The 16240-nt window shown below is 43.3% G+C and overlaps 1 protein-coding gene across 1 annotated transcript in view; it reads left to right on the forward strand.

Moving 5' to 3' along the window:
- Positions 1-1716: 1716 nt before the first annotated feature.
- Positions 1717-16240, forward strand: part of TNFSF8 (TNF superfamily member 8) — a 61855-nt gene continuing 47331 nt past the window's right edge. Inside the window, exon 1 of the mRNA XM_083161042.1 lies at positions 1717-1851. Within this exon, the coding sequence (XP_083017168.1) occupies positions 1717-1851 (135 nt within the window). The remainder of the gene's footprint in view (positions 1852-16240) is intronic.

The raw sequence follows: 16240 nt of genomic DNA on the forward strand, positions 1-16240 counted from the left end.
AAACGGTGAGTGCGGCCATCAAAAAGGCGGAGCTCACCAAAAAATGCAGCGGGCTTTCTGCATTTGTTTATGAACCTTGCCATTTAAGAGGATCCTCGCTGTCCTCTCATTGTTAATTAGGGATCATTAGATGAGTAGTGCGTGATTTCTATGAATAACTCTGTTCGGACGCACACAGGCTCCGGCGCTGACATGTACTGTTATGTTGTTCCATCATTTTGGTGGGCTAGTAACTAGTAGTTATTAAATAAATATGTGAAACAAAACATCTTTGATAAACATTAGTTTGTATCTGGTTTTCTGATCATCATGATTCTCTTTCTTCTTGTCAGGGCCGGCTCTACCATTAGGCAGCTTTAGGCAGCTGCATAGGGGCTCCAGAATCTGGGGAGACATAGCTAAGTCTAACTACCACAAAATGATGAATGAATCTGAGAGAGAGCCGGACTAAACAAGTTTATGTCCTAGGCAAGATTGCCCCCTAGCACCACCACTAGTTTTGCGTGTCCATTATTCACATTAGACCATAATATACCACACCTTATTAGCATTACACCACACTATATCACCGACTATTTATACCCACCTTATCACTCCTTTTGACATTACACTGCATCAAATCGCTCCTTATTCAGATTAGAAAAACTAAAAGCTCAGGCAATATAAAACAGGATATTTTTTTTCCTTCTTGTGTCAGAGCTGATTGGTGGCTGTCTACAGGGTACATGGGTCAAGGTGTATACAATGCTGCCTGCCAATGGCCCCGGGCACTGTCTCTCCTGGCCGCCAAGCCAGGCACCTCAAAGTCTCACTCCACTGCTGCCCTCACTGTCCGGGGCTTCTACTGCTTCAAGCTCATCTACATGATCTGGCGCTGGTTCGGAGCTGAGCGCCAGTCGCGGTAGGGTGGCACTGACGCCATTCGCAAAACCCCCTTTTACTGCAAACTTAGTTGGCCCTTAGCATGGAAGGCATGCCCCTAGGCATTACACATGCATTCATTTGGCTGTGTCTTGGGCCGGCTTTGTCCCAAGAGGCATCATTGTTGAACTTCTAATCAGCCGCCGGTTCTTGTTTAGTTTCACGGCGGCAGCATAGCCGCCCGCTACTTCCGGGTTCGGTGCTCGGAAAACTATCTAAAATAAAGTCCATGCCAGCGGGAATTGGTTCATACCCCCACTATCCACGTTGGCATGGAGTTGATTTTAGATAGTGTGGCGAGCGTAGCAAGCCACCGAGCCCATAGCGTGGGCGAGCGAAGCGAGCCCCGTAAGGGGACACAGACGCTGCTGCGACTGAGACATTGCCGCCGTGAAACTAAACAAGTACCCAGCCGCCTTTACACTTTTTCTTGAGGTTCCGGAATTGGTGTGGGGGGAGGGGGGCGGTGGTGGGAGCAATAGGCTGAAGTTTTGCCTAGGGTGCCAAAAAAAACCTGCGCCGGCCTTGCTCCTTGTGATAATTACTCATAGGACCCATTAGACAATTTTTCTATAGCGATACAACTCTTTTTTTTTTTTCATACTGTACATGTATATCTTTTGAGAATGAGTGGGGAGAAACCAAGCAAGGAAAAGGTGCTCTGATTTCTTTGTAGAAAAGAAATGATCTGTGTATATGACATACATCGTGGGAGTTTATATGATGAGACTACAATAACTGTACGTGTTGCAAAACAGTTCCTGCAGCACAGAAAAACTTCAGAGACAGAAAACAATGGAACCACAAGATCTTGCTGACCGAGAGCTGCGTGCCATCAAAAAAAGACTGTGCTATATCAGTAGCACTGCCTGTGTGCTTTGTATAGTCTGTACAGCTGCCACACTCGTGCTGGTTTTCACCCACCGAACGGTAAGAATACTAATATATATATATATTTATATATATATATATATCTATCATAAAATGACTACTTTATATTAAATGTTATTTTCATTATTTACATAGAAATTAACTTTTTCATGTTTTCACTAAAAGTATATAAAATATGTACAGTGTACATATTAAATTCATTTAAACAACCTCACTTGAAGTATATTTTAGTGTGTTAAGATGATGACTGTCATAGCCAAACTATAAACAAAAATACATATTTTTTTATTAGTAAATAATATATTTTGGCTTATTGTATTGTAAAAAAGGAAAACTTAATGCAAAAAAAAGGTGTTTTGTATAAATAACAGAGTGAAAAAAAAAACATACAGTAAGAGTAGATTTGGGTAGGTAGAAAAATGTAAGATCACCTGAAAAACATTAAAACTTTAGAACCAAGTTCAGTTGGCGAGAAATCTTTTGAAAAATTAAAATATAAGAATATTTCAATCACATTTTTGTCAATGATGTTCAAAATAATTTTTAAATCTAATTATTAGGTGTGTTAATAACAGTTGTAGTTCGGGTGGCTTAATAGTTTATTTGGTTTCGTGTATAAATGTCAAAATACTGAAAACTGTGGAACTAACTTTTAAGATTGTTTAAAATATTTCTAAAGCAAAAACCCCCTTTTACTATCACTGAAATCAGGCATGTCCAAACTATGGCCCTCCAGCTGTTGTAAAACTTCAAGTCCCATCACGCCTTGCCACAGTTTTGCTATTAGGGCATTTTAAAACATTGGCAAGGCATGATGGGAACTGTATTTTTACAACTGACTTAAATGTATTAAAGAGGTCTTTAAAGGTAGTTTTTTTGTGCTGCTACTGTGACCCCCCTTCCCTCCCGATGCAGTAAAGTGATGCACTGGAGGTCAAAGCAGCAGGTAGCACTGATGACAGGCAGCCACCCAGGAGCTCCAATCACTGATCCCTGTGTGTTGGCTAATATGATAAGTGGGTATGGGGGTCGCGGTGTGCTGCGGAGGTCATCACAACGGAACTGCCAGAAGTGGTGGTAGCGGCTGCGCATACACCGCTCATAATCAGGGTGTTTTTTTGTGAAAAATAACCTTATTTTTTCTACGGAGTGGCACCGCAGGCCTCTCACATGCTCTTTCCTGGCATGCAATAAATAAAACCTCTCTGATGTAATAAATTATCGTATTGCGGATTGAGCCGATATTATCACAGCACATTTGCATCTGGAAACGTATAATGTTGGTTAATCGTGTCATTTCTTTTCCTAGTTGATTTGCTTTTTTCATCGAGCTGTTTATTTTATGCTGTGCGCCAAAGCACAGGATTTTCTATTTCTATTGTACCTCGGTATTTAAACTATGTATGTCATTTATACTACATAAATACTATTGGCATAGGAAAACCTCGAAAGAGTGATGCAATATCTAAAAAAAAAGTGAGTAAATAGAAAAGTGTACATTTTCTCAATATACAGATGGAGTCGCTCGCATTAGAGCTGCTCCTGGCGACTCTATCGCCATCCGCCAGTCGCCTGAGTCTGATAGAATAGGGCACACGTGCATGAGACACTCGCATGCCCCATTCTCCCAGAAGCCTCCACTTATCTCCATGCTCACTGCCCACTTTACCCCCATCTGACCCCGCTCCCTGACCATATCCCTGGCTGGATAATGAACCTGAGGCTTGGGTGTGCCAAGCAAACCACAAGGTAATTCTTGTTAGTGATGCCGAGAGGTGGCTGGGGGATTGGGTACTTTTTACTGAGGGCCAAGGTCTTGCAGAGAGCCGGGCAGTGGCGAGAGCAATGACAGGCTGCTGCCACAGCACAGCCTCTCTCCCCAGCTCAGCACTTGCTTTTTAGTGCCGTATTCTGTGCTGGGGAGAGAGATAGCTTCAGCGGCTGCCTTTCACCGCTCTGTCTTTTTTTTTTTTCCATGTAGATGTGGCCTGCCCCCTTCCCAGAGAGCCCTCCCCTGCCAGGGGCCCCGGTTGTAGCTGCTCAGAGGACTTTTAGCTACTTACAGTACATGCAGTTGGTGAGCTGACTAATTTGTGTATTTTTTATCACCATTATCCAGTGAGAATATCAAGTACTGTACCAATTTGATAGGTGCATGTGTATCATTCATGGTGACAACTAAATATATATATTAACTGCGGTTTTATTACCCCCCCAGGAGGTTTTGTATTTTATATTGTGTTAACAAACCATTTTTATTTATTTGCAGTATATGTATTATTGAGCGCCACCTGGATTGTGTTGGTAATTCTTAATTGTTTGGAGGCTGGCATACCTCCTTGTGGCGGCTAATATACATTTCAACTTGGCATGAGTTTTTCGAAAACATTTCCATGTATCACAGTTTTTGAAACGTTACCATTCAGGTGGATTCTGATTGGAAACGGTAAAGTGGCCCAAAGCATGGCAAACAACGGGAGAGCACACGGTACACTCATTTCAGATTCATGGGCTCAGGTGTTCACCATTGACACCAAAAAACCCTATAAACTCATGTCAACCTTTTCCATGTCAACATTTTGCTTGTGCCAAATTTTTACCCTTGTTGACTTTGTGCATGTCGACCCTTGCCAATTCAGACCTTATGCTTGTTCACGTTTTGGTAGTGATCTTTTGACTGGTGACCTGGACATGTGAGGTGATTTATACCCGGGGAAGGAGAACTCTTTAATGGGTGGGAAACAATTAAACAGGAATGTGGTACAACCCCTGTTTTCTGGGGTTTTACTGCATTTTTTTATGTACTAAAAAATGCACGTCAAGGATTTGTTGCGGAGGGTAATGCCAGCTTCAGCATGCCCCACGGCTGCCCACTGCACATGCAGTGCAGAATGAACATTGCAAAGAGCAACTCTTATCAGAAGATTCAATACAATTATGTTAATCAGCACTTACCAGGAGTGGACATTACAGGTGTGATGCAATGCACACAAATTGGACTGTTTAACGACATAATGGGTGCAATCCAGTGGTGTTTTTTACCTATGGGCTGCAGGGCTGCAACCTCCCCCCCCTCCCAGGTAAAGTCCACCACTGTGTGATGCCAGTTGCAGTCTGTGACTGCAGTGGCTTCACTGTGACTCCTATTAAGTCCGACCTGCCAGTCACCCAAGGCAGTCCCGATGGGAGGTGTTCCCTTCATCCAGGATGCCTCTATGGGCTTCTGTGGCTTCAGCCTATAAACGTGGGTTCTGCGCATGCGCAGTACTAAAAACGATACTTTGCATGTTCTGGACCTAGGACCGTGCCTATGTTACTATGCCAAGCACGGATGGTGTAATGGTTAGCATTACTGCCTCACAGTGCTGAGGTCATGGGTTCTATCCCCACCATGTGTTATATATACAGGGCAGTACGGACGGTGTAATGGTTAGCATTACTGCCTCACAGCACTGAGGTCATGGGTTCCATTCCCACCCTTGTAGCGCTATTTGCTGGCCAGTGGGGCAGGAAGTGCCGCTAAATTTGAAAACATTTTGAAAAGACTGTCTGGACGTTCTCTGCCAATCAACGTCCAGCCAGTCTTTTCAATATGTATTCAAATCCAGTGCTTCCCACCCCACTGCCTGGATAATCGCGATAGTGTAATGGGCATCCTGGTGTGTGACGTAATGTGTAATGGGCATCACGGTGTGTGACGTAACGTGTAATGGGCATCACGGTGTGTGACAAAACGTGTAATGGGCATCACGGTGTGTGACAAAACGTGTAATGGGCATCACGGTGTGTGACGTAATGTGTAATGGGCATCGTAATGTGTGATGTAACGTGTAATGGGCATTATGGTATGTGGTATAATATGTAATTGGTGTGTGTGACGTAATAGGATTTACGGTGGAAACTTTTGTCGAGCACCTTCGTTGCGCACTGTCCCTGTTTTTTATTTCTTTAGTCTGGCTCTTACACTGTCATCCTGGCTCCTAGATTTCAAAAAACATTTATCGGTACTTGTTTTCTTGCACGGCCACACCGATTTGCGACCAAATCACATGCGATGCGATCGACCCGATTTTTACATAGAATCAAATGTGAATAGGGCCCCTGGGACCCTATTTTACATTGGATTCAATGTAAAGTATTCCCCAGACCCCCAATTTTACCCCCTCAACGGCACCCCGTGATTGACGCCAACCCGAAGCGTGGCGAGCGCAGCGCGCCCACGAGGGGCGGCGGTGCGCGTCTTCCAACCTTTTCATACCCCTACTATCCACGTCGGCGTGGAGTTGAGAATATAAAGTGCGGCGAGGGCAGCGAGCCACTGAGCCCGAAGCGTGGCGAGGGCAGCGAGCCCCGCGAGGGGACGCGTATAACTTCACAGGTATACGCGTCCCCTCGCTGCGCTCGCCACACTTTATATTCTCAACTCCACGCCGTCGTGGATAGTAGGGGTATGAAAAGGTCGAAGGACGCGCACCGCCGCCCCTTGCGGGCTCGCTGCGCTCTCCACGCTTCTGGTTGGCGTCAATCGTGGGGTGACGCTCACAATGGGGTTGCGTAACTTTTTAACCATGATGGGGCCATATACAATGTGAAATGGGTCATAATGGCCCATTTCACATTGCTTCCTATGTAAAATGGACTTAATGAAGTCCATCTCATCTTGTGCCATTATAATGGCACAAGACCGACGCGATGCTCCCGATTTCAATGTTAAAAATATTTTAACATTGACGCCTATGGCAAAATCGCATCCATCGCGTCGGTCGCGTCGGTGGCCATGTTAATGCACGCGACCGACGCGATGCCCCCCGATTTTGCCTTTGCCGGCAAAATGGACCTGATTTCAAAGGAAATCGGGTCCATCGCGTCCATCGTGTACCTTAACTTTAAGGTACACGATGGACAAGATTGTGGCCGTGCTAGGAAACAAGTACCCATTTATCTAGCCCTGGCATAACTTGTAATGGTCATCACTGTGTGTGGCGTAACATGTAATGGGCATCATGGTGTGTGGCATAACATGTTAAGGGGCATCGCGGTGTGTGGCATAATGAGTAATGGGCATCACGGTGTGTTGCATAATATGTAATGGGCATCACAGTGTGTGGCTAAACATGTAAGGGGCATTATGGTGTGCAAAACCAAGAATAGAATTGAGGCAAAGGTTAAAAAAACATAAAAAAGGTGGGTCAAGGGGCGGGGCTGGGGGCAGGTCAGTAGGTGGGCTGTGGGTGCATCAAGGGGAGGGCCACTGTCTGGGAATCTCTCAACAAAAAGGTGGTAACCCTACTTTCAATAACACTTCAACTTCCTCAGTCCATTGCCTTACTGTAACACTTCATTTTGCCTGCGGCTTTATTCCTCACTTTCAAACACTTTCTCATTTGTCTTACTCAACATGCCAAATTGCTTATCCAATCTCTCTACACTAGTTCCCTGTGTTCTCTCAAATTCAAGCCAAATTACTCACCATTACATGCAAACCTACCTTCACTACAAACTACATGTCAAAATACTGGAGATTTATCAAAACTTGGTGAGAGAGATAAATGGGTCTGTTCAGTTAGACACTGAAATAGCTATGTGTTATGTCCTGTGTATATTGCATCATATCAATGCAATAAACAGTAAGTTGATGTAGCCTTATAATAAAATGTAGCTGTCTGTTGTCGTACTCCAGTAAATGGCCACTTGCAGTGGCAAACGCAGGATTTTTACAGGGGGGTTTCTGAATGTAATCCAAAATCCCCCAATCTGCAGCACATTGGAGTAAGTACGGGAGTCTGGGGGAGCGGTAACAGCATTGAAAATTAGACTTTTTATGCACTGGATAATGTATGGAATACGGTAATAAAATTTAACAGTACAGATAAGATAAGTGGTCAGGTAAAGGTTAAACATATAATAAATAAATACACAAACACAATAGAACCAGTACTGCATGTTCTAAGCTCACAATCTCCCACTTCATGGTAAGGCTCCTGTCTCTTCCACCTTGCAGCTTCTCTCTGGTCCATTGTGATGTTTGAGGGCTCAGATCCACACATACAGTAAATGTGGCAGAAGAAGCTGGTACACTGGGCATGTGCAGCAGCTCCGCTCTGTCCCTTACCCTGCATGATGTGGTGGCAGTTCTTCTATATATATATATAAATATATATATATATATATATATATATATATATACGAAATGGAAGGAGCGGCACTTTGCAGACTTGTAGAGAAAATAAAAATCCTTTATTTTGCCCAACGGCGTTTCGGGGTATATCCCCCCGTCTTCAGGGACTTATAGCACACCAATGACATGAACAAGTACACATATATAAGCATAGACATGATTACATAATTAAAACAGCTGGTGCCTCACCTGCTCAGCGTCGCCGCCCGCTCCGGGTGCTTCCTGCCTCCTTCACCCGACGTGCATAACCCACGTGGGACGGCGGCGCCGAGCAGTGACGTCACCGCACATTGTTAGCCTCGTTGCTAGGCTGCGCTGTCATACTCTGCAAAGAACAACAACAAAGCGCGGCCATGATAATTTTGCCCAGGCTACATTTTACATTAAAAAAGACAATTAACAACATCCAAAACATTTAATTAAAAGTGCTATGCATCACTGCTGTTAACGGTGTTACTACTTGTATTTACAAGCAGGTACACTTTGTATATGAAAACGAAGATCAGTTTAATTAATCCATTACAAGCTGGCCGTCACTAAACATATAAATTACGTGCCAGAACAGACTTTTTGGTACTCTTTACTTAGTACGGCGCCCGTCGCGGGCATCGCGGGTACATTTATGTATGGCCGCGACGCGACCGACGCGATGCCCGCGATTTCCCATTGAAATCAATGTAAAACATGAAAATCGTGTCGGTCGCGTCGCGGCCGGACATAAACGTACCCGAGATGCCCGCGACGCGATGCTCCCGATTTCCCATAGGAAGCAATGTTAAAAGCCGCGATGGACCCGATTTTAGTGTTAAATGCCTCAATCCACCCGATTTGGCCATAGGAATCAATGTTAAATGGGCTACAGAGCCCATTAACCCTTAAATGTCCCCCCAAATTTTTAACGCCACCCCACGATCCACGCCAACCCGAAGCGTGGCGATCGCAGCGAGCCCGCGAGGGGCGGCGGTACGCGTCCTCCGACCTTTTCATGCCCTACTATCCACGTCGGCGTGGTGTGAGAATAGAATAGTGTGGCGAGCGCAGCGAGCCACCGAGCCCGAAGCGTGGCGAGCGCAGCGAGCCCCGCGAGGGGACGCGGATACCTTCACAGTTATACGCGTCCCCTCGCGGGCTTCACAGGTGTCCGTGGCGACCCGGACACCTGTGAAGCCCGCGAGGGGACGCGTCTACCTGTGAAGGTATCCGCGTCCCCTCGCGGGGCTCGCTGCGCTCGCCACGCTTCGGGCTCGGTGGCTCGCTGCGCTCGCCACACTATTCTATTCTCACACCACGCCGACGTGGATAGTAGGGCATGAAAAGGTCGGAGGACGCGTACCGCCGCCCCTCGCGGGCTCGCTGCGCTCGCCACGCTTCGGGTTGGCGTGGATCGTGGGGTGGCGTTAAAAATTTGGGGGGACATTTAAGGGTTAATGGGCTCTGTAGCCCATTTAACATTGGGGGGACATTTAAGGGTTAATTGGGCCTAATTCAGGGTTAATATGGCCAAATCGGGTCAATTGAGCCATTTAACAGTGAAATCGCGGTCAATCAGCTTTTTTAACATTGTTCCCTATGGGAAAATCGCGGTGATCGCGGTCATCGCGGGCATCGCGACCATTCAATTTTACCCGCGATGCCCGCGATGACCACGATCACCGCGATTTTTACCCGCGATGACCACGATTTTGATCGTTGGCGCCCTTCTAGGTAAAGAGTACCGACTATTTTTTGACTTTCTATTGTGTCATAATGTAGTCTTTCATTAATCATAGGGATTGAGGCATTTTTGCAAATGATCGATAATGCTTATACGCATCATATGAAACATTGGAGCCCCAATGACTCATTGAGCCCCCTGGGTGCTATGGTATCCAGGGAATATATCCATTTACATTCTCGTTGGAGCAGGGCTTTTTCTCTATTCCCTCCTCTCAATGTGGGGGGGACGTGATCTATTATAATGGCCCTAATGCTCGGAATGGGATGTCTTTTAATGGCAAAATGCCTGGCTACAGGCTGTTCACTGGTACCACTACTTAATGCTTGTTTGATGGCACTTCGGTGTTGGGCCATGCGTTCTCGAAATTGTCGCTGCGTCTTGCCCACATATGACAATCCACAGGGACAAGTTAACATATACACTATGTATGTAGTGGTACACGTGACAGCCTGATGAATTGTAATACGTTTGCCAGTATGAGGGTGATTGAAGGTTTTTCCTGGGGTTAACGTATTACACGTTGTGCACCCCAAGCACCTATAGCAGCCTGTCTTACGGGTCAAGAAATGGGTGTGTTGTTTTTTCAGGATGGGTGTAACGTCCAATTTAACTACCCTATCCCGAATATTCGCCCCCCTGGTGTAACTGGGCAATAGGCGGTTATCTTTAAGTGCGGGCAATTCCTGATCCGAATTGATCATGGGCCACCATCGTTTGGCTTTCTTGATCTCAGGATCTGTGGCCACTGTGTACTTATTGACCCAGGGAATGACTTTACCCATATCTTTTTTAGGTTTGGGAGTTAGTGTGTCCACTCTAGGGGTGGCTAGTACCCTTCTTTTAGATTTTTCTATTTCCTCTCGGTCATAGCCCCTCTCAACAAACTTATCAACCATTTGATTTAGTGCAACTATGGTTTGTTCAGGGTCAGATGTAATCCGACGAACCCTAAGCAGTTGTGAGTAGGGGAGTTCCTTTTTAAGGGCCACTGGGTGAAAGCTATTTGATTTTAATATGGTGTTTCTGTCAGTCGGTTTCACATAAATCGATGTGACTATATGGTTTTCTTTGATGTTAATGTCAACATCGAGAAAGTGTATATTATTAGTACTTACATCATATGTGAATTTAATTACACTTTCTGTGATGTTATGGTTATCTAACAGAGAACACAATGCTTCCTTACTGCCCACCCAAAAAATCATGAGGTCATCTATAAAACGCAAATATAGACGCACCTCCGGAATCAAATGACCATTTACATAAAACAAGCTTTGCTCAATGAAGTACATGAAAGCGTTGGCGTACGATGGGGCCACTGAGGACCCCATCGCACACCCCGCTACCTGCAAGAAAAATTTCCCATTATATAAAAAATAATTGTGGGTCAACACCATAGTAAGTAACTGCAAAAACAATAATACTGGTGGGCCCACATAATGGATATTATCCTCGATGAGACATCGGACTGCCTCCACACCTGCCCCATGTGGGATACAGGTGTAGAGGCTAGTCACATCTGCACTGCACATCACACAATCATCAGGAACTGGGTTTATAGTGTCCATGGCTTTTAACACAGCCGTGGAGTCCCTGATGTAAGATGGTATCTGTTGTATGCACGGGTTCAAGATAGAGTCCAGGTAGACCGATACCGGCTGATAGAGAGACGCCACTGCCGACACTATCGGCCTGCCTGGGGGCTTGTCCAAGGTTTTATGAACCTTAGGCACCGTGTAAAACAACGGCACTCTTGGGCTGTCCACCTTAAGTGCTGTGCATAGTTCTTGTGTTATATGCCCTTGTGCGCTAGCTGTGTTAAGGACCGCATCTATATATATATATCCAAAGAATGACCCCACGTGCACCCTTATGGTGTGAGCAGCTACTCTAAGACCCCCCCTGTTAGTGGGAGGCAACAATAGAAATGGGAAAAACAGGGTATAGAGAGCGCTTTAGCCACCAACTGGAATTTCCACCAATTACAGTCAAATGCAGTACAGTACAATATATAATCATAAAACCAGAGTGCTTTTTATTAAAGTTTCGAGAATCTCATCTGGAGATTGTATCCTTTTCGGAAATATAATATCAGTTACCCGACGCGTTTCGTCTTAAAAAAGACTTAATCAGGGGTTTAACTGTAGGTGGTAGAGATAATAATGGAATATTACACACTGAAATTTCCATATCATATACAGAAGATACACAAATTTTGTATAAATACAGAACACAATGTTCTTTTACAAATAATTTGTTTGTTAAAAAACATATTATAAACATTCGGACATATTTGTCCATAAAAAATATATATATTAATAATAAGACAGAGAGGATGAGCATAAAAAATAAGATAAGATAATAGGACAGTTTATAAAAAGATATATAAAAAAATATGAAATAATATATTACATGGATGAAAAAAGCTTTATGGAGGGGTCTAGATTGAGACCATGATATATAGAAGGAAGTTGGTGTGTGGCACGTACCAAGATATGAAATTAAAACGCTTATACCGGTGTGTTATTTCTTCAATATTTCGCAGATCGTAATAACCTTCCCCTCAGAGGGGTATACTCCAAATATCTAAAGGAGAACCACATAATGAATATGGCTTTTAAACAATTCATATTTTATATGATTAGATTTCATATAATTTTGCAAGAAATTTTTGGCAAATATTTGTAAAGAATAGATCACATACCCAAAAAAATGCATGCATTGGCTTGTTGTTTCCTCAGTGATAAAAAAGGCTGTAATAACCTTCCCCTCAATGGAGAACACTCCTTGTATCTACGGGAGAGTTACGTGATGAATATGGCCTTTAAACAGTTGACATATTTAGATATAATCATATGAATTAAGGGGAAATTGATAACGTACCAGATATTCCCCATATGGGGTCAAAGGGTACGAGATGTATCAGTGGCCTTCTCCAAGCAATTTCTTAGGGCACAGATAAGTGTAGTTTTAGATTAATGGGGAGTTCATCCCATTAAAAGCGGGTGTCAGCTATGTTCGTCCAGTATGGTTAGCCCGATCAAACCGAACAGGTCCACAATATCTGAAATTGAGTATCAAATATGCTGGATATTGGAACTGTATTTATAGATACAGAAAATATGGCACTTTGGAGGTTACATACCTAATAGTCCGCTGGTTTTAATGCATGTAGGAGACAGCAAAATGAGGTTCAATCACAGTTCAATTTCTGTGAATAATGCAAATTATACCGAATTAGATCTATTTTGTTATTAAAATGGGAGTTCACAATCGGACCAATTAGAGATTTCTGCATTTTTGTCCCAGGTAAAACAATCCCAATAGGGACTGATCTCAAAGTCAGAATTATATACACAAAGGTCTACTATGGTGTACTTAAGCAGAGAGCCTTATAGCTCTAAATAAACAAATGTCATGAACAATGCATCCAAGGTGTAATGACAATAACAATAACCACCAAAGGGGTTTAATGTAGACCGTTTAACAGGGTCTAAAGTTTTTGGTCAAACACCACATCACAACCTCTTACCTGATCCGTGTGGAGAGTACAGGACTGAACTGTCTGCAGACAAACACTGCTAGTGTGCTGGCTACTTTATGTGCCAGAGGCAATGACGTCACTTCCGTGTATTAGTGTTACTAAATTTTTAAATAACTCATATTAAGTGCATGGCGCATAATTCCTATCTATAGATGCTACTGACGGGACTGATGTTGTATCGCTCACAAGATCCATTGATCAGGGCTGTTATTCACATCATAAGTTAAGCCTAATAGGCTCGCGTGCATTCCATTTGCGGGTCACCAATGCACTTCCGGATAGGAGCTGATCTAGTTAATGGCACCTGACGGTCTTCCGGCCAGTGTGCGTTCCACTAGCGGGTCAACGCGTATTTCCGGGTGGGAGCTTCTCTCGTCACTAGCGTCTGTCAGTCTTCCGACTAATCAGACCTAAGTGTTGAAAAATGGGCGGGTTGGTAACCTTGGATACGGTGACGCCGCTACAGTGCGCACCTTGATCCTAGGTGTAGCGGTCATCCCTAATGTTGGCTGGGAAAGTGATCGGGGATAGGTTTTTGTGAGATCCCTCGATTTGTTTACTCCGGGGATACATTTATCAATTGGCCCGGTTATATGGCTTGGAGGTATAATAATCATGTGACTCACTGCGTCACAGTGTCACCATGGAGACGTCTTAGATCACTCTAGGGGGCATCACAGTAGCGTAAATACTGTATCTACGTGACCTCTAAGCGTTCCATATGAATATGGAACGCATATCCCATATATTAGAGGAATTGCTAATTGACCTATGTCTGCTCTACTATATTCTAATAGGGCGCCTATCAATAGTGATTAATTCTTAGTGTGTGATACATTAATCTACAGTGTCAGTGAAATCAACATAATGTTAATATTACAGTGAATATCTGATTAATAGGTCACTGGTACCATCAGTAGTATCAATAAGGTACCATATGTGGATAATGCATAACCATATATACAGTGAGTCGCTATTACTATTAAGGGATATTTAGTCGTGAAATGCTGTTTAGAGTCGCTAATCGACTGTTTGTGATAAATATTATCATTCTTCAGTTTAAGACTGAAAAATGTCTATAACCTATCTGACCCACTTTTAGTGGATGGTTGAAGTGCTAGTATATTGTGATCAACCGTGATGTGTTCATTATTCACAAAATTTACATTAAGGAATAATTAATTCCAATATTATAAGTCGTAAGATGATGTTTAGAGTCGCTCGTCGACTTCATATGGTTATAATTAACCTTCTTCAGTTTAAGACTGAAAATAGTCTATTAACCATCCAACCCGCCCATGGTGGATGGTTAGAGTGCTCTTAAATTGATTGACTGTGATCAGCCGCGAAGTGTTCTTTAATGTGATTTTCAATAATTTCTAGAAACTACAAATGTTGTGTGTATGTGATTCTCATTGCACTATTGATAGGTGCAATTAAGAAATGTAAATTGTCGTGAGAGTTGTGGTGCTATGTTTGCCTTACAAGGTTTGGTACATGATTAATTAAACCCATTTTTACAATTTGAGATGGTACATAACATCAAACCGCATGTAATAAGTAGACTGAAATTCAATACAAATTACACCCGTGTGTGTAAAAGGAAAAAGTGAGGTTGGAACAAGACTGTTCCAATAAGTACATAGTATCGTAGAGATAAGTTTGGAAGATGAAAGTGGGTAGTCACAGAAAATAATAGCTGTATAACAATTTCTCAAAATGTGGATCCAATATGGTAATTATCCCAAGAATGAAACAATATCTACACTCTCATTGAGACCGTTGGGATGGAGGGTGTTTAATGTGTAGATCCAAAAGGTCTCTCGTTTTGATAGCCTAAGATCTCTATCACCTCCTCTTGGATCTTGACCAATTACTTCAAGAATAGTAAATGTGAAATTGGTGATATTCACCAGTGACTCATGCTTGTCCTTGTAGTGCCTTGGAACACTGTGTGTGACCAGTTTATGCTTGATGTTCCGCATGTGTTCTTGCAGTCTAATTTTAATTTGCCTTTTGGTTTTACCAATGTAGGCAAATCCGCAGCCGCATGTGATCCTGTAGATCACATAGATTGAATTGCAAGTGGCTGGTTGGTTAAGTGTGTACTCTTTTTTGTCAATCTTGCATTTGAATGTGTTTTTCTCCATATGCTTGCAGCAAATACATTTTTGGCAAGGTGTGCAAATGGTTCTTTTAGTGAGAAACCCAGTGGCATTTCTGTCGGTGTTTTTCGCAGAAGTTGATTTGAGTCGGCTGGGAGCTACAATACTTTTTAGATTAGTGGCTCGACGAAAGATAAGATCTGGTTTCGAGGGTAGATGTTGACCCAGTATATTGTCTTTAAGTAGGATGTCCCAATGGTTGGTTAGGATTTTTTTTGATTTGGTGATTTTCCTTATTGTATTGTGTGATAAATGATCGTCTGACTGGTGCCTCATTGGGTCTAACCAATCCTGATGGGAGAAGGATATCATCTCTCTTCTTGGTTAGAGCTTTCATCTTGGCTTCCTCGATCTTCTGAGGGTCGTATCCCTTTTCTATAAATCGGTCGGACATCAGTGCAGATTGGGATGTGTAATCTTCTACTCGACTACAATTGCGTCTTAATCTTACGAACTGGGCGTAAGGGACGCTATTCTTCCAGTTGGGGTGATGGCAACTGTCAAAGGGAATAAAGCTGTTACAGTCCACATCTTTGAAGTGTGTTCTAGTGGAAACTATTTCCCCTGGACCGGCACTCCGTAAACGAGGTGTAATATAACCTGGTTGCATTCCTCCAGTTCTGTGTAGAGCTGTATTAATAAGGGGAAGATGAGGCAGCACTCCAAGGGTTTAAGAAGAGACTGACACGGCTGTGTTCTGCTTCCAAAGTTTCAAATCTTTTACTAGATTTTTCGTCAGGGATGCTTGACGAAAAATCTAGTAAAAGATTTGAAACGTTGGAAGCAGAACACAGCCGTGTCAGTCTCTTCTTGAACCCTTGGAG

The sequence above is a fragment of the Crinia signifera genome, chromosome 9, assembly GCF_055691185.1.
Source record: "Crinia signifera chromosome 9, ASM5569118v1, whole genome shotgun sequence".
Classification (NCBI taxonomy): domain Eukaryota; kingdom Metazoa; phylum Chordata; class Amphibia; order Anura; family Myobatrachidae; genus Crinia; species Crinia signifera.